This window comes from Mobula birostris, chromosome 10 (assembly GCF_030028105.1).
Source record: "Mobula birostris isolate sMobBir1 chromosome 10, sMobBir1.hap1, whole genome shotgun sequence".
NCBI lineage: Eukaryota > Metazoa > Chordata > Chondrichthyes > Myliobatiformes > Myliobatidae > Mobula > Mobula birostris.
The window spans coordinates 93,846,795-93,866,019 of NC_092379.1; the positions used below are offsets into that span (position 1 = coordinate 93,846,795).

At 39.7% G+C, this 19,225-nt stretch overlaps 1 protein-coding gene across 8 annotated transcripts in view; it reads right to left on the reverse strand.

Moving 5' to 3' along the window:
* The window catches only part of LOC140204170 (ecto-NOX disulfide-thiol exchanger 2-like), a 267,263-nt gene that overhangs the window by 78,731 nt on the left and 169,307 nt on the right, over window positions 1-19,225 (reverse strand). For 4 of the 8 annotated variants that reach the window (XM_072270620.1, XM_072270617.1, XM_072270623.1 and 1 more), the window contains one exon: window positions 12,905-13,036. In XM_072270620.1, the coding sequence (XP_072126721.1) occupies window positions 12,905-12,995 (91 nt within the window). In that variant the 5' untranslated portion in view covers window positions 12,996-13,036. Of the gene's footprint in view, window positions 1-12,904; window positions 13,040-19,225 lie in introns of all 8 variants that reach the window. The other 4 variants (XM_072270622.1, XM_072270618.1, XM_072270616.1 and 1 more) reach the window with 2 other exon arrangements.

Below are 19,225 nucleotides of genomic sequence, written 5' to 3' on the forward strand. Positions count from 1 at the left end.
TTAGTTTTCTCTTCAAGTTTTCCTTGCGAAAGTTATTCTTTACTCCTCTAATTCACACTCATCTCAGCAATGTGACACTCATAGTGACTTTCCTCTGCTTCATTCTGTTTAACCTACCTGCCCCTGGTGGGTGTACACCTCAATCACATGCAAACAACCTTTTCATTAATGGCCACTCCATATTCAACAACAGTTTTGACTGCCAATATGTGATTACAATCTGCACTGGCCAAATCTGTTGACTGGAGGCTGTCCATCTAAAAGATGTACGACAGCAACACCTCCTACCCCAAACTTGAAAAGTAGTACTTGGAAATACAAGCACAGCAGGAGAATCAAAATGCCACCATCAGCAAGTTCCCCTTCAAATCAAACACCATCTTAACAGGGAAATTTCACAAGACTGCTTCACCGTTGCTATTCGCTACCTAACAATTATGTGGTAGCATCTCCAGCACATTACTGTGGTGATTTTAGACAGCAGCCCACCATCAGTCTGTCAAGGGAAATTAGAGATGGGTGATAAGTCTTAGAAGCAAAGCAAGAAATCCTAGAGGGAGGGAAATAAGTGATTCTTAATCCCTAGGGTCAATGTCATTAGCACCAGGGAGAGAATGAGATTGAGAGGATTTGCAGGAGTGAGTGGTTCATTTCATAATTACCAAGTGGAATAAATGGCCCATCATTTTCCATACTTCATCGAAAAGAAGTTAAAAAAATCACTTGTTTCACATCTTCAGGTTGAATTGAATTGAATTAATTTTATTTCTTACATCCTTCATATACATGAGGAGTAAAAATCTTTACGTTACATGTCCGTCTAAGTGTGCAATGTGCAATATATAGTAATTTATAATAAATAGTATGTACAACAGGACAGTCAATATAACACAGAAATGCAATTGTCTGATGGTCTGGTGGAAGAAGCTGTCCCAGAGCCTGTTGGTCCTGGCTTTTATGCTGCAGTACCGTTTCCTGGAAGGTAAGAGCTGGAACAAGTTTGTGGTTGGAGTAACTTGGGTCCCCAATGATCCTTCAGACCCTTTTTACACACCTGTCTTTGTAAACGTCCTGAATCATGGGAAGTTCACATCTACAGATGCAATGGGCTATCCGCACCACTCTCTGCAGAGTCCTGCGATTGAGGGAAGTACAGATGCACTGGGATGTCCGCACCACTCTCTGCAGAGTCCTGCGATTGACAGAAGTACAGTTTCCATACCAGACAGTCAGGATGCTCTCAATTGTGCCCCCATAGAAAGTTCTTAGGATTTGGGGCCCCATATAAAACTTATTCAACTGTCTGAGGTGAAAGAGGCGCCGTTGTGCCTTTTTCACCACACAGCCGGTATGTACAGACCATGTGAGATCCTTGGTGATGTGGATGCTGAGAACTTAAAGCTGTTCACCCTCTCATCCCCAGATTCATTGATGTCAATAGGGGTTAGCCCATCTCCATTCCTCCTGTAATCCACAACCAGCTCCTTTGTTTTTGCGACATTGAGGGAGAGGTTGTTTTTTTGACACTGTCAAGAACTTCTCTCCAGGCTGCCTCATTATTATTTGAGATTAGGCCAATCAGTGCAGTGTTGTCAGCGAATTTAATTAGCAGAATGGAGCTGTGGGTGGTGACACAGACATGGGTATTACAGAGAGAAAAGGAGGGAGCTTAGGACACAGCCCTGGGGCACATCTGTATTAAGGGTCAGAGGGGCAGAGGTGAGGGAGCTCACTCTTACCACCTACCAGCGATCTGACAGAAAGTGCAGGATCCAGCTACACAAGGCAGCGTGAAGGCCAAGTTCTCTGAGCTTCTTGTTGAGCCTAGTTGGAACTATGATGTTGAATGCTGAACTGTAGTCCACGAACAGCATTCTCACAAAAGCATCCTTCCACAGGTGTGTAAGGATGGTGTGAACATAGAACACATAATAGTACAGCACAGTACAGGCCCTTTGGCCCACAATGTTGTGCTGACTCTCAAACCCTGCCTCCCATATAAGCCCCCACCTTATATTCCTCCATATACCTGTCCAGTAGTCTCTTAAACTTCACTAGTGTAGCTGTCTCCACCACTGACTCAGGCAGTGCATTCCACGCACCAACCGCTCTCTGAGTAAAAAACCTTCCTCTAATATCCCACTTGAACTTCCCACCCCTTACCTTAAAGCCATGTCCTCTTGTATTGAGCAGTGGTGCCCTGGGGAAGAGGCGCTGGCTATCTGCTCTATCTATTCCTCTTATTATCTTGTACACCTCTATCACGTCTCTTCTCATCCTCCTCCTCTCCAAAGAGTAAAGCCCTAGCTCCCTTAATCTCTGATCATAATGCATATTCTCTAAACCAGGCAGCATCCTGGTAAATCTCCTCTGTACCCTTTCCAATGCTTCCACATCCTTCCTATAGAGAGGCGACCAGAACTGGACACAGTACTCCAAGTGTGGCCTAACCAGAGTTTTATAGAGCTGCATCATTACATCGCGACTCTTAAACTCTATCCCTCGACTTATGAAAGCTAACTACCCTATCCACCAGTGAGGCAACTTTCAGGGATCTGTGGACATGTACCCCCAGATCCCTCTGCTCCTCCACACTACCAAGTATCCTGCCATTTACTTTGTACTCTGCCTTGGAGTTTGTCCTTCCAAAGTGCACCACCTCACGCTTCTCCAGGTTGAACTCCATCTGCCACTTCTTAGCCCACTTCTGCATCTTATCAATGTCTCTCTGCAATCTTTGACAATCCTCTACACTATCTACAACACCACCAACCTTTGTGTCGTCTGCAAACTTGCCAATCCACCCTTCTACCCCCACATCCAGGTCGTTAATAAAAATCACGAAAAGTAGAGGTCCCAGAAGATCCTTGTGAAGAGCTGTGGCTATTGCATCATTTGTCGATCGGTTGTGTTGGTAGACGAATTGTAGGGGGTCCAGTGTGGGTGGTAGCAAGCTGCAGGTGTAGTCCTTCACCAGCCTCTCAAAGCATTTGTTTATTATTGAGGTGAGTGTGACAGGACTCCAGTCGTTCAGACATATTACCTTGGTCTTTTTAGGTACAGGAACAATGGTGGATGTTTTGAAGCAGGAGGGCACTCTACACTGGGAGAGGGAGAGGTTAAAAATATCTGCAAACACACCTGCCAGTTGTGCCATGCACAATCTGAATACCCGCCCTGGGATGCCGTCCAGTCCCAAAGCCTTGTGACTGTCCACTCATTGGAAACACCTGCGTACTTCAGCTTCAGAGATGACCAAGCTGCAGGTTGCATTAGCGATTCTCCAAAGAGTTCGTCAGTGGTGGTAACATCGAACCAAGCATAAAAAAGATTTAGCTCATCTGGGAGAGAGGCAGCAATTTTAGAAACTCCACTGCATTTAGCTGTGATGGTGTGCAGACCTTGCTTTAAGCTGCATGTGTTGGTGGAGAGCTGTGTGTGGATTTTGTCCCTGTATTACCGTTTCACTGCCTTGATGACTTTGTGTCATAGCTGCATTTCTTTAGCTCCTGTTGGTCACTGTCAATGTAAGCTGTGTCGCATGGAACTGTTGATCCCAAAGTGTCTTATGTCAAATTGTTTTCAAGGAAGCATTCACTGTTACTTTGATATGGGAATGCCACACCTGTGCTTGATCTTTTTCTCACTGCATTTAGATATATAGGAGTGGTGGTTTACTATTCCTTTTATTAGTCAAGAATAATTGAGCCTTCCAGAATTCCTACACCACCCCCCCCCACCTGAACAGCAACCTGAATCACCATATCTATGACCAAAAATAGGAAAATGTTTTCTAAAGTTAAGCTTTAGCTCACATTTTGTATAACTATAGTACATGACTCTCTATAAAAGCGAATGACATTCAGTACTGCCGAAGGGTTTTGGCCCGAAATGTCGACTGTACTTCTCCCATAGATGCTGCCTCATCTGCTGAGTTCCTCCAGCATTTTGTGTGTTGCTTAAGCTTCCAGCACCTGCAGATTTTCTCGTTTGTAATTGGATCAACATTCAGTTGCATTACTTCAGACAGCAGGGAATTGTGACATTTATAAAGGTTATGCTGACCCTCATTAATTCAGCAGCATGTTGATAAGATATTGCCAGATCACATGGTACCTTTCTATAATGAAAAATAAAATTGAAAATAGTTTATTTATTATTTTTACCACTAGGAATCAAACTCTTCAATAGCCCTTTCCACTCTGGATCAATCTACCTTCAATGAAAGGTTTACAAAGTTCCATATTCTGTGATTATTTATTAATCTAAACTCATACCATATTGCAGTAAGAACTGTAATGCTATATTTCCAAATCCTTCTAGAATAATTACAGCAGGATACAAAGCATTTCACTTTCCTTTTGAGGCTTATGTTGGTTGGTTGGCTGGTCATAGTCGGAATCAACTGCTGCCTGAGCAAACACCTGGACCTGCTGCAATTTGCCCATTGCCAGAATGGTCTGCAGTGGATGCAATCTCACTGGTTCTCCACTCAGCCTCGGATCACCTGGACAATAGCAATACCTACATCAGGTTGCTGTCCTTTGATTACAGCTGAGCGTTCAACACAATCATACCCTCAGTTCTCATCAACAAGCACCAAACCCACGGCCTTTGTACCTCCCTTTATAATTGGATCTTTGACATCCTCACCAGGTGGCCACAGCCTTTGCAGTTCAGAAATAACATTCCCTCCTCACTGATAATCAACAGTGGCACACTTCAAGGACATGTGTTTAGCCCGCTGCTCTACTGTCTCTACACCAACAACTCTGTGGCTAGGCACAGCTCAAACGGCATCTATAAATTTGCCGTCAACACAACTATGGTTGAAAGAATTTCAGATAGTGACAAGGAGGTGTACAGGAGCTAGACAGATCAGCTGGTTGAGTGGTGCTGCAGCAACAATCTTGCATTCAACATCATTAAGACTAAGGAAATGATTGGGGTCTTCAGGAAAGGGAAGTCAAAGGAACACACACCAGTCCTCATTGAGGAATCAGCAGTGGGAAGGGTGAGTTGTTTCAAGTCCCTGGGTGTGACCATCCCTGAAGATCTAATATGGGCCCAACATATTGATGCAATTACAAGAAAGACACGACAGTGGCTATATTTCATTAGTTTGAGAAGACTTGGTATGTCATCAAAGACATTCACAAATTTCTACAGATGTACTGTGGAGAGCATTCTAACTGGTTGTATCACCATCTGGTACGCAGGGGTCAGTGCACAGAATTGGATAAAGCTGCAGAAAGTTGTAAACTCAGCCGGCTGCATCATGGGCACTAGTCACCCCAGTATCCTGAACACTTTCAAAAGGCGATGCCAAATCCATCATTAAGGACCCCCATCACCCAAGACATGCCCTCTTCTCGTTGCTGCCATCAAGGAGTTGGTACAGGAGTCTGAAGACACACACTCATCCTTTCAGGAACAGCCTCTTCTACTCTGTCATTAGATTCCTGAATGGACAATGAACCCAGGAACACCACCTCAGTATTTTTCCCCTCTTTTTGCGCTACTTATTTTAGTTTTCTTTTTTTATACAGTATATAGTTCCTATTGTAATTTATAGTTTTTATTATTATGCATTGCAATGGACTGCTGCCACAAATCAACATATTTCACAATATATGGCAGGGATATGCCACAGTAGTGCAGAGGTTAGTACGACACTATTGCAGCTCGGGGCGTCGGAGTTTGGAGTTCAACCCCAGCATCCTCTGCATGGAGTCTGCATATCCTCCCCATGGTTTCCTCCGGGTTCTCTGTTTTTCTCCCAAAGATGTACTGGGTAGCTTAACTGGTCATTTTAAATTGTCCCATGATTAGGTTAGGGTTAAATTAGGGTTGTGAAGGGTTGCGGCCCACAGGGGTTGTATCCATGATACAGTGGCATCAATGTAACAGACACCAGTCTCATTTAAATTGGCCCTTTTCCTCAGCTGTGAATGTAGGTTCTGTATGTGTGTGTTTTTACTCCTTGGAGCTGATTCTGAAAACAAAAACAATGAAGTTAGAGACAATTTCATTTTTGTTTTAAATATAAAGTGGAATGAAAGTTTTGGCATACGAGTTGGAAATTAAAGACTGGTTAATATGCATAATTGTGGCTAATTATCGATTCTGGCAGTTACTTAGAAAAAAAAGCTGTGAAAGATGATGGTGACTGCTTTATAATATGGGTTCCCATTGGGGTGGCTCCTCTCTGCCAAAGAATAATAACAGCATTTTCCACTGCCTTCCCTTTAATGCAGTTTACAATAAACATTCCCAGCAGACCTTTGCTCAGTATTGCCTACCATACCACATTCTTCACTTCATCCATTTCAAATAACCCTGTAAGATCTGTAAATAGCTGAGTTTCTTCTTAAAAATCCCTTGAGAGATCTTTTTCCGTTGTAAACATGTCCAAGGTTAATATGCATACTGAAGGTTCAACCATCGATATGGAGTTCAAACGCAAGATTTAACTTTCTTTCTTGCCACATAACCTTTCTCTCCTTTCAGCTCCCGAGCAGACAAGAATCCAAATTTCCCCATGTTTTAAAACATGATTGAATCAGAATAAAATGTGTTTTAGTTGCTTCCTTCTGTGAATGTAAATCAAACCTAGTGACATCAACAGCTTACATTCAATTCTTGAGAAGTTTGCAATGTTTAGAAAAATCAGTCGCACATGCTTGAAATAAGTAAGTGTGAAAACACATCATAATCACTAGCAATATGGTACTTATTAATCCAATGTTATTAGAAGCACATTTATACTGATTACCAGTCTATAAAAATACAGAAATCATAGTATAAAGGCTTGTGAATCAAAGTTCAAAGTAAATTTATTATCAAAATACATATACATCACCATATATTGTATATACTTTAAATCACACAAGATAATACTGGGTTACAAATGCTACACTAATGGACACCACATACATACAAGTGGGCATCAGGGAGATTGGTGGGATGGATTTGCCAGCTGATCTGGGGCTTCAGGTATCTTCTGATGGGAATGAATGGGATATTTCCACAAGCTTTCTCTCCACTCTATTCCCCTTATCCCTCCCCATCAATCCTTCCCCCCCCCCATATTGATTTTGTTCATTTCTGACTTCTGAACAGTTCAGATTATGAACAGCTCTTATAATTGGAACACTGTTGTGACCTAGGGAATACTTGCAAACCATTTTTGTTAGCAAATGCTTCCTTTGTTGGCTCTTCTTGAGTTTTTAAACAATTTAAAATTCTCAAAATGTGGGTATTAGTAGTAATGGCAACAAGTAATTCCCACCTCTGCTCATAATTGAAGAGCATTAGGATGGCCTTCTCGAAGTGTTAAGGTCCACGGTGAGGAAAGCGTTCCAGGATTTTTACTGACAGCTAATTCAGGATTACTTACTGTATATACAAATATTCAAATAGGAGTTGGTTGCTCAGCCCTTCCAAACTTTTCTGCCACTTAATGAGATCTCAGATGATTTCACCGTAATTCCAATCACACATTTTCAACTACCTGTGGAATTTCTCACTTTTGCTTATCAAGAGTCTGTCTCTAACTTAAAAACATTCAAATATTCTGCTTCCATCAACCTTTGAGGAAGAGATTTCTAAAGACTTAACATATTACAGTTCCACCTTCAATACTATAACTCCAAGCAAACACATCACCAAACTCCTAGACCTTCCTGACCAACTGAATCTTTAACCTCCTGACCAACAGACTGCAATCAGTAAGGGTAGGCAGCAAAACTCTGCCACCATTATTCTCAACAGTGGTGCTCCATAACCCTGTGTCCTCAGTCTCCGATACACTCAACACTGCATGGCTAGATAATGCCTTAACAAGTTTGCAATAGTGGGCTGAATCTTAAATAATTAAATAATGTTGAGTTGGAGTATAGTAATGAGACAAAGAGCCTAGTGATATGATAACAAGTTCTCCCTCAATGTCAGCAAATCAAGAGTTTGTAACTGACTTCAAAAAGAGGGTCAGTACGCATGATCCTGCTTACATCCAACATTTCTGAGGTCAGGAAGTGGAGAGCTTCAAGTTCCTAGGAATGAAGATCACAATAACCTGTCATGGTTCTACATATAAATGCTATAGCCAAGAAAGCTCACAAGCACTACTTTCCCAGGAGACGAAAGAAATCTGGCATTTCCTCTTTGACCCTCAACATTTTTTATCCATGTACTGTCGAAAGCATCCTATCCGAATGCCTCATGGCTTGGCATGTCAACTGTTCTGCCTGTGACAAGAAAGTGGCGCTTGTTGTGGACACAGTTCAGCCCATCATGGAAACCACCCTCTTCTTCATGGACTCTATCTACACTTCTTGCTGCCTCAGTAAAGCAGCCAACATAATGAAAGACCCTACCTAACCAGAACATTCTTTATTCTACTCCCTTCCATCATGCAGAAGATACAAAAGCCCTAAAACATGTATCACCAGGGTCAAATACAGCTTCTATTTATGATTAGATGGCCTCTTGACCTCACAATTTAATGATGTATGACTTTACACCTTATTATCAGCCTACACTGCACTTACTCAGTAACTCCACACTGCACACTGCAACAATTTATTCTGCAGTCTGTTATTGTTTTCCCTTATACTACTTAAATGCAGTGTTGTGAGAAACGACCTGTATGGACTGAACATAGAACATCGAATGAGTAATGAGGTATAGGATCCAAGGAGACCTTGCTTTGTGGATCCAGAATTGGCTTGACCACAGAAGGCAAAGGGCTGTGGTGGATGGTTCATAATTTGCATGGAAGATGGTGACCAGTGGTATTCCACAGGTATCTGTTCTGGGACCCCTCCTCTTTGTGATTTTTATAAATGACCTGGTGAGGAAGTAGTAGAGTGTGTTAGTAAGTTTGCTGATGATACAAAAGTTGGGGGTGTTGTGGATAGTCTGGAGGGTTGTCAGAGGTTACAGTGGGACAGTAATAGGATGCAGAACTGGGCTGGGAAGTGGCAGATAGAGATCAACCCAGATTAGTGGGTTTTAATAGACTTGGAAGTAGGTACAAGGAATGTCAGAGGTGAGATTTTCACAGAGAGTGGTGGGTGTGTGGAATGCACTGCTAGTGAAGGTGGTACAGGTGGATACTATAGGGTTTTTAAAGAGTATCCTAGATAGGTTCATGGAGCTTAGAAAAATAGAGGGCTATGAGGTAGAGAAATTCTAGGCAACTTGGAGAATAGGTTACATGGTCGACACCACATTGTGGGCCAAAGGCCCTGTAATGTGCTGTAGATTTTGGTACATGGAGCTTAGAAAAATAGTGGGCTATGGGTAACCTGAGGTAATTTCTAAAGTAGGTATATGTTTGGCACAGCTTTGTGGGCCGAAGAGCCTATATTGTGCTGTTTTCTATGATTCTTTATGTTCTATGTTCTAATACAGGCTTTTTGGCCCAAGATGTTATGACAACCTTTTAACCTATTCCAAGATCAATTTACTTCTTCCGTCCCACACAGCCCTCCAATTTATTTTCATCCACATGCCCATCTAAGGTTCTCTCAAAACTCGCTAAAGCATCTGCCTCTACTATCAGCCCCCCCAAGTATATGATCCTTATTCTTAGGTTTGCTCACAAAAGGAAACAGAACATTCACCCTGCAAAGACATCATAGTATCTTGCATGCTTCAAACCCTCTCTTTCCCTTTTAAACTTCAGTAGACAACCAGCTTTGCCCTTTTCTCCTCAGACATCTTGAAGTTCCAGGTATTGTTTCATAAACCTTCACTGAACTGCTTCTAATGCATTTAGAACATGTCTTCAATATATGAGGCTATTTTCAATCAGTGCTATGAATGACAATAACACCCATTGCTCACTGTTTGAAAAAAACTTCGTTTTTCCAGTTTTTTGTACCGAAGTGGCAACAAATGCACTAAAATGTTTTACACTTTTCCCAGTATATTCTACCTAGTCATTTATTATACTTGTCCACCTCCTCCTAAAACCTCTGTACTCTTCATACTCACAAACACACATATAGGGCTTTAATATATAGGACTTGAGAAATGCTTCCACAATCATCTTGTTAACAGTAATAGTCGAGATGTTTCTATTAGTGAGAGTCAGAATCAAGTTTAATATCACTGGTATATGCCATGAAATATGTTGTTTTGTGGCAGCAGTACACTGCAATACATAATCTTTAAAAACTATAAATTAGAATAAGAAATACACTGGATTCTGGTTAATTGGTCCATCGGTTAATCGGGGCAACCACTTATTTGGGACAACTCTTAAAGAACAAAAGCGAATTGAGAAAATAGCCAGAATTTCCTTTGTTTATTTGGGACACTATGCCCCTTAACTGGGACAGGAGACTGTAGCTGAAAGTTTCTAACTAGTGTCAGTTGCATGAACTTGTGTGGCCTTTGGACACTACACCATGCTCAGAGCAAATTGTTTTTTTAATAGTGTCATTTGCGTATTCAAAGTTTAAAAAAAAGTGATTTTTGTTCCTAATAATTGATGAGAAATAAGCAGTAAGACCCTTTAGAATTGTTTTGCCCACTGTGGTTTCAAGCACTCAAGCTCAGAGATGCCAGAAACAGCCAGGGCTGAAAATGAAACGATGTCACAACTTCAAGTTAAAAACTACAAAGAATTTGAAAGTATTAATAAACATCTTAAATGTTACAATGAAAATGAAGACTTAAAGGATACAATCGTCGAAAGCTTTGTATGAAGACAGCCCATTATCTGTGCTAGGTGTCTGTGCTAATTTTGCTCATTTACAATCAAAAGAACATGGCAGTGTGTTGGTTGACCATCATATCAGAAGATGCAAGTGAAACCTGTGTGGGAGAATTTTTAATGTGGACAAGCTGATGCACTTGGACACTTTCACTCTCTCAATCTTGGAATTTCAGATCCAGTGGTATAAGAAGCCATCACAAACTGGAATCTTCCTTGGTTACGGTGGATAACCATGACTTCTGTGCGTAATCATGCCGTCTTTCTCCTCAAAATGTTGCAGAACTGCCTTCTTGGCCAGTGGATCTCACTGTTGATCTCATCCGTCCAGTTTGCTGGAGCTGACTTCACGTGCTAGGACAGGGATGTCCCTGTTTCACCGGGGTATGACGTCGCTGGCTACCCTCACCTGATTTAGCCCTCCTGTCGAATCAGTGTACCCGGGTGTGGCTGCTGTCACATGCAATCAGCTACTTGGAGCCACAAGTGAGAGCTGAGTTTCTGGTGGGGACCAAAGGTGAGTAAGTTGCCCAAAAATTGACACAAGTCCCTTCACCAGAGGTGCTAGCCCTTCCTGGCCACCTCATGCATAGCAATGCACATTGGATGAATTCCTCCATTGATAACTGTTGGGAACTAATATATAGTTTTATAGTTCTGTAGTAGCATTGGCAGTGCTCTAATTTGTTCTGTATTTCATTTAAGTACATAATTTGTTACTTAGTTAAACAGTAATTCGTCTTTTTTTTAATACCATTAACTATTTCCATGAAACTTTGGCTAATTGGGCCCCGATTTATTTATTTATTTAGTGAAACAGTGCAGAGTAGGCCCTTCCGGCCTTTCGAGCCAGGCCACCCTAGCAACCCTCTGACAAACCCAATTAACCCTAATCTGATCACGGGACAAATTATAATGAAAAATTAACCTACCTGGTAGGCCTTTGGATTGTGGGAGGAAACCGGAGCACCCAGGGAAAAGCCATGCATTCCATGGGGAGATGGCCCTGTAACTGAACTCTGAACTCCAATTCCCCTAGCTGTGATAGACATTAGCACGATGTTATGCCACCATGCACCCATGAGCCCAATTAACTAGAATCCACTGCATATAAAAAATTAATTTAAATTAAAAAGAGAGCAAGAAAAAGAAAAAAAAAACCTGAGGAATTGTACATGGGTTCATTGTTCATTCAGAAATCTGATGGCTGTTCCTGAAATGTTGAGTGTGTGCTTTCAGGCTCCTGCACCTCCTTTCTGATGGTAGCAATGAAGGTGATGGGGTGGGGTGGGGTCGGGGTCCTTGATGATGGATGATGCCTTTTTGGGGCATCATCTTTTGAAGGTGTCCTGGATGCTGGGGAGGTTTTTTGCACACAATGGAGCTGGCTGAGTTTGCAACTTTCTGCAGCTTTTTTTGATACTGTGCAGTGGTCCTTCCATACCCGAGGGTGATGTAACCACTTAGAATGCTCTCCACAGTACATCCATAAACATTTGAAAATGTCTTTGGTGACATCCAAAGTCTCCTCAAACTCCTGAAATATAGCCACCGACATGCTTTCTTTGTAATTGCAACAATATGCTGGGCTCTGATAGACCTTCAGAGATGTTAACACCCAGGAACTTAAAACTCCTCACCTTCAAGTCAAGGAGCAGGACGAATAAACCTTCCCAAAGGTGAACAAAATTTCCTTACCAAATCAGCAAGTTCACTGCTGAAAAAAGGGCTGAGGTTTCCATTTACTCAAATCTTTCTCATACACCCATCTTAAAAGATCTTAAGCCACATTTGCCCACTCCTTGGAATTTCAAACCAATTTTGAATTAAACATAATTTCCAACATATTCAAAATAGATCCATATTTATATGAAATAATGGAGAAAGACCTTCATAGTCATTAAAACTATTCAAACTTATTAACAGAAAATTTTGCATCTCACCATGCAACCTCTGCACAATTTTAGCATAGGCAATTATTTGTAACATTTTAGAGTATAAATATCTTGAAAATGGACAAAGTTTTTTGAGTGTTAACTGTAAAAGTTATCGACATAAATATAATTAGTAAAAGGTATCAGGAGAGTACTGTGAATTAACAGAATTAATAAAAGTAAAGTGCTTTTGTCCCCTTTTCAGCTCTGATCAAGAATATTTTTTGTCATACAAAAAGCATACCTGACATAAGTGGCTGTCCGGTCATTCCCATTGGTCCCATTCCCAAGTTGTTCATGGCCGTTGCCCAAGCTGTAGGGTTTGATAATGACATCCTTTGAGGACTGGAGTCTAAGGCTAGGTTTTTGTAACACTCTGCTTAAAATGAAGAACAAAAAAAATGCTGCAAATTCAGAGTATGATTACAAGTTAATGTAGATTTTGACCAATAAATACTTTCTCGTTCTTTACTCAAGTACATATTCTTTGAACTAAGTTTCAAAAATAAGTTCCTCAGGTCAATTTCCCCTGTATACTTCTCACCTCATCAATAAAAGCCCAGGGTCGTTCAATTGCAACTGAGATCAGTGAATTTCCAAACTGAATAACTTTAGCTTATATGCATCCACTGGGAAAAATATATTTTTAAATCCTTTTTGGTGAGAACCAACGTAATTATTTGACACTTGCTTAGGTTTGAATAAAAAAGTTGGTCCATCAGATTTAACAAAATAAAGGCTTTTCTTTTAAATGTGGAGATCTCTGCACAGCAATACCAAGCAGACTCCAAGTACCAAACTTCTGTGAATGTGTAAAATTACTTAGCAAGTGAAAATAATTATGCCAGAATCTGTTGGCCTGTGGAACTACACATTCTTTTGCAGTTTTGCATGCAGCAACACCCTCATAGATGCTTAGGTATTCATAGAAATTATTTTTAAAAGTCTGTGCTTTATTTCAACTTGGCAAAGTGGCAAAAGACAGCACAGATCTTAAAAAGTGTACAGAAAGCATATCCTGCTCGATTCCTGATGTGCAGAGGTACAAAAAAATGTGTCAAAAAGGTAGCAAATCCTCCAAAAGCAATGTATGAAAAGAAACTTGAAAAGGGAATCTAAGCAAGTGCAGAAAAGTTGTATTGACTACATTAGGAATACTGGACAACCAGAGGAGCATTAAACACAAAATATCGATAATTATATAAATGAGATTAAATAAAACAGAGACACATTCAATGATTAGTTATGTTAATATTCATATTTCAGGAAGAATATAGTATCCAGGGAAATATTATTGTATCTACTCAAAGTTATTGGAAAGGATAAGAAAGTAATTAAACTAATGAAGCTTGTTTCTGGGATGAGAGGCTTGACTTAATTCAAAGGGCTAAAGAAATTAAATCTATATTCTCTAGGTGTTAAAAAATCTCATTAAAAGATCTCACAAGATCCTGTGAGGGCATGATAAGATACTGAAGATGTTGAGATGCTTCTGTTAGTGATAGGTTCTCAATCAAAATGATAAATTACACAATTAGGACATGGTTATTTAAAACTGGAGTGCACAGTATTTACTCCATGCACGTTGCAAATCTCCTGATTTCTCTTTCCATGAGGGTTGTGGAGGTTAGGATTTTGTGGGTATTTAGAGACAAGTATATAAATTTTGCAACAACAAAGAGAGATAAGGCCAGGGTAGGCTGGCCATGATCATTTTGAACAATAGGGCAGGCCCAAAGTAGCCAAGTAGTCCAAACTGGTTTCTACTGAATAGTCCCTTAGAATGATAAGATCAATTCTTGACCTCACAATCTATCTTCTTATGGCCTTGCACCTTTTTGTCTGTCCACACTGCACATTCTCTGAATCTATAGCATTTTATTCTGGATTCAGTTTTTATTTTCCCTTGTACTAGCACAATGCATTGTTGCAATAAAATGATCCGTATGGATGGCATGCAAAACAAAGATTTTCACTGTGCCTTGGTACGTGCAAAAGTATAAACTAATTTACCAATAAACTCATTCATTTACTGATGTTCTTATATTTTAAATAGTGTCAAATCTTCAAGAATAAGAAAGTAATAAAGGAATTTGGTGAAAACATTGCATTTGAAATATTGTATCATTTCTTAATGCATGCATTACTAAATGACAATAAGAGGACTGCGTCTTCATAATCTAAAAAATGCTCTCATTTCAATCTTTTAAAAATTCTTTCAATTTATAACAGTTCCTACATATTATAAAGCTCTGAAAGTCTCACTGCTATTTATAGTTTGAAAGGAAACCAAGATAAATTAGTCCATAGTTTGAGGCCAGGAAAATCCTCAAGTTCAGCGTTAAGGTCAGGGAAGAGAAATCTTGAAAACATCTAATTATTATAGATAGCCAGCAAAATGTGATTGGATTTTGAAAACCAAAATAATTGAAAAAATCTGCAAAGAATGTCTGTGGATGGTATTTATAGACATCCAGGTAGTTCTGAAGATCACCAGGGAAAGTTCGATGAAGTGGTAGACCATGGAATTAAAAACAATTTAATCATCTCACTAGGAAATTGGCTGTTTAGGAGGAGACAATAAGTATTCATATTTCCAGCATGTGCTGAGGGTTGTCCTGCAAAGATCTATGCACAGGCATAGCCTTTTGCCATATTCATAATCTACTTTGACAGTGAAGGTGAATGCTATTTATCTAGGGTTGATAACTATGCACATAGGCTCACTAAATTACAAAGAGATATTAAAAATTTAAGTCCCCTGGAAAATTTGTGGTAAACAGAGTTCAAGGTGGACAAGGAATAAAATTGCAGGGAGAACTCAGTGGGTTGGGCAGCATTTGATGCAAAGGCATGGTCATGTTCATGTGAAGATCCTGTATCAGAAAGGAGTAGAGGGAAGATAGCCAGTATAAAATAGTAAGAGGGACAGGGTGGGACAGAGACCGGTAGGTGATTAAGTGGAATTAGCTTAGCTGAGGATGATGGGACTGACAGGGCAAGGTGTGGGCGTGGGGGGAGTGAGAGTGTTGAAACAAGAGGCTGCTCGGTTATCATTAGGAACAGATACGGAGGGGTTGGAGTGAAAATTAGGCAAGTTGAACCAGGAAGGGGGAATGGACAGCAAATGTGAACTAAGAGAGAAGAAAACTAGGCACTGGATGAATAAGTATGTGGGTAATGGGCAGATGGAAGTATCTAGGCAAATGTGGTGGGGAGTGAAGTGGGTGATGGTAGAGGTGAACAAAAGTGTTGGACAGGAACATGGGGGATGTGGGTTACATTCAATTGGAAAATGCAACATTCATAGCTTTGGGTTCTAGGCTACCAAGGTAGAACATGAGGAATTATCTCTCTATTTTGAGCATGACCTCTCTGAGAAGAACAAGTATATTTAGGTAGACAAGTCTGAGGTTAGTACAGAGTATGAAATGGTGTAATACTGGAAACTGAAGATGTTCATTGCCACAAGAAAGCAGCATCCATCATCAAGGGACATCCAGGCCATGCTCTCTTCTAGCTGCTACCATCAATAAGGAGGTACAAGAGCTTTAGCTCCCAATCCACCAGGTTCAGGGACACCTATTATGCTTCACCTATCAGGCTCCTGAACCAGTGTGAACATCTTCACTCACTACAACACTGAATTGTTCACAGAACACAACCTATGGACTCACTTTCAAGGATCCTCCAACTCGTGTTCTCAGTATTATTTATTTACTTATTTATTATTATTAGTTTATTTTTGCATTTATAGTTTGTCTTCTTTTGCACATTGGTTGCTTGTCAGTTTTTGATTGGGTGTAGGTTTTCATTGATTCTATTGTATTTCTTTGTTACACTGTAAATGCCTGCAAGAAAATAAATCTTAGGGTATTATTTGGTGACATATATATACTTTGATAACAAATTTCCTTTGAACTTTCAAATTGACTTGAATTACACATACATACATGGATTAAAGTGTGAAATTCAGGCTCAGAAAACAAAGAAGATAATTGTTTTTATGCCAAATGAGCTGGGAAACAAGGAAGTAGATGTTTTATCCAGTTTGACAAAGCCTTAGTTAGACATCACCCAGACAACAGTTCTAAGGAAGAGTACATTGGCTTTGGAGGAAGCACATATACTAAAATGATACATGACGTCCAAGGAGGAGAGAATAGACAGATTAGGGTTGTACCCCCAAACTTTAGATGAAGGAATTAATTGAAATTACTGTAGGATGAAGTAGAGAGCAAGAAACAATTCCCATTGTTGGCAAGTTTACAACAAAGAGACATGGATTTTTTTAAGTGACTATAAAATCTAAGTGACAGCAAATATTATACCACTGATCTTAATTCTTAGTCACATCTTCTGCCCAATTAAATGCAAGAAGAAAGGAATATGACTAGAAAAATATCAAAATATCTGTACAGTAATGGTCCTTTGTCAGGCCATTTCTATATTATCACAGCAAATAGAAATTTTAGTCAGTCGCCATCCTTTTAAAAACTAGGTTCATGTTAATATAAATATACAATAGACTTTCTGGAAAAGATATCAAATCTACTGCAACCTATTTTGATAGGAATAACCATAACTGAACCACTACATTGTAATATTCTCAAGTGACTGAATGATGTTCTATCAAAATTTTTGAATATTGAGTCAGAAAAAGTGAGCTTGGATGCTTAGCTATGCACTATAAATTGTAACTTATTACACATTCAGCTAATAGATAATAGTTCAGCTAACTTTCTTTATACTACAGGAAGTATAAAGGGCAACTAAGGAGAAGGGTGAAAAGGTTATATCTGCTCATTTCTCTAATGGAATAGTAAAGGCTGCGAATACCACATTGGTTATTCTGAAGGGCCACCTCTCATCTACTTTGTCCATACCTGCTTTGAAATTCAGTTCAGATGCATGTTGGTTCCCACTAAAGATTTGTCAACTGTTGTTTGCTGAAATTTGTACTCAGCAGCGACTTTGCTACATTATTTATCAACGAGCCTTTCTATTGTGACAATATTTGCTTCAGATATATATGACAAGGTTGTCAAGTTAACAATTTAGTTGATCTATATCACTGCTGAATCTTCTCAGGTTTCTGGTTTGTTGCCATTGCTGTATCACAATCACCTTTCTGTACTAAGCACAGTGCAGGAAAAAAAGTTGATGAGAGAAAAAAAATCAGATTTTATAACATGGCTTGACATTTGAATAGTCAGGTATAACTCAAAACAATTTGTTCTGTCTTAAACTCTCAATTTTTTTCAGAGGAAAAAGAAAACTGAATCCACAAAAGTATAGAAAAAGTGGGAGATTCTACAAGGGACTGATTCAGAACAGATATAGCAGCTCTAACTTGGGTATCCATGAGATGTCTTGGAGGATCAGAAACAACAAAATTATACTTGAGCATAATCTGTAGAGTCATGGCTTGGCAATATTCTTCACTCTGACATCATCATCAAACAATAGGACCAACAATTTGATGAAGGGCAAACATACGATAAATAAAAAATGAGGTGTAAAAGCAACATTGCAGAGCTGATCACCAGAAGTAAGCTAAAGACATATTTCCATTTGCAGTCCTTGGTTTAGATTTTGGGTATTTTATTAAGAATTCCTCAAATTGAATGATTGGAAATACTCTATTTGGGAGTTCTGCCAATGTACTAGCAAACTGCTAATGTCTCTTAGGCTACGTCCACACTACGCCGGATAATTTTGAAAACGCCGGTTTCGAGTAAAAACGACAGGCGTCCACACTAAGCATTTTTCAAAATATCTCTGTCCACATTAGATGGATATTTGGGCGAATCTCCTCCTACTGGGCATGCGCAGGACACACAGAAAACAAGTGAAGAGGAAATGGTATACTTGGTGCATGTTTGTCCAGTTATGGAGTAGAAAAAGTTAAAAGGAATTGCTCTTGGCTCTAATGCAGGAGGACTTAAAACTAAAAAAAAACAAATACTGGAGCGTATGGAGGCAACTGACAGGGAGTTCACGGACAGTATGATCTGGCTGACAACAAACATTGAAAAACTGACTAACTCTGTTGCATTAATAAAGTATCTCGTTAAATGTATAAAAACATGTCTGCATCAGTGTTATCTTGTATTTCCATACAATGTTACATTAGGCTATTACACATCTATTGTCAGAGAAGTACAGTACTTGCATAAATAGGTAAACCATCTTGGTTCTTGATCCTCCAAAATATTCCGCATGGAATTTAAACTGGAGGTGGCTGAGGGTGTTTTCTGTCCTTACCTTCATACAAGCAAGGAGAGAAAACAGGACAAAGTGAGTATACTTATTTATTCAGTAAGCTATGGGTCAAAGTATTTGGTGAGTACATTTCTAACTCTTCTGGCTTCAGTCCCATTGCCGTCTGTTCTGAACAGAATCAAATATCACTATGATGATTGTATGCTCTAGTATCAACTGCTTGGCGACAATAAAGTAATAATAATAATAATAATAATAATAATAAAACAATGAAATGCCGTGCTGCCACCATCTGTTGCGGCATGTCACGACAGCGGTTTTAAAAAGCTCCGGTTACCCC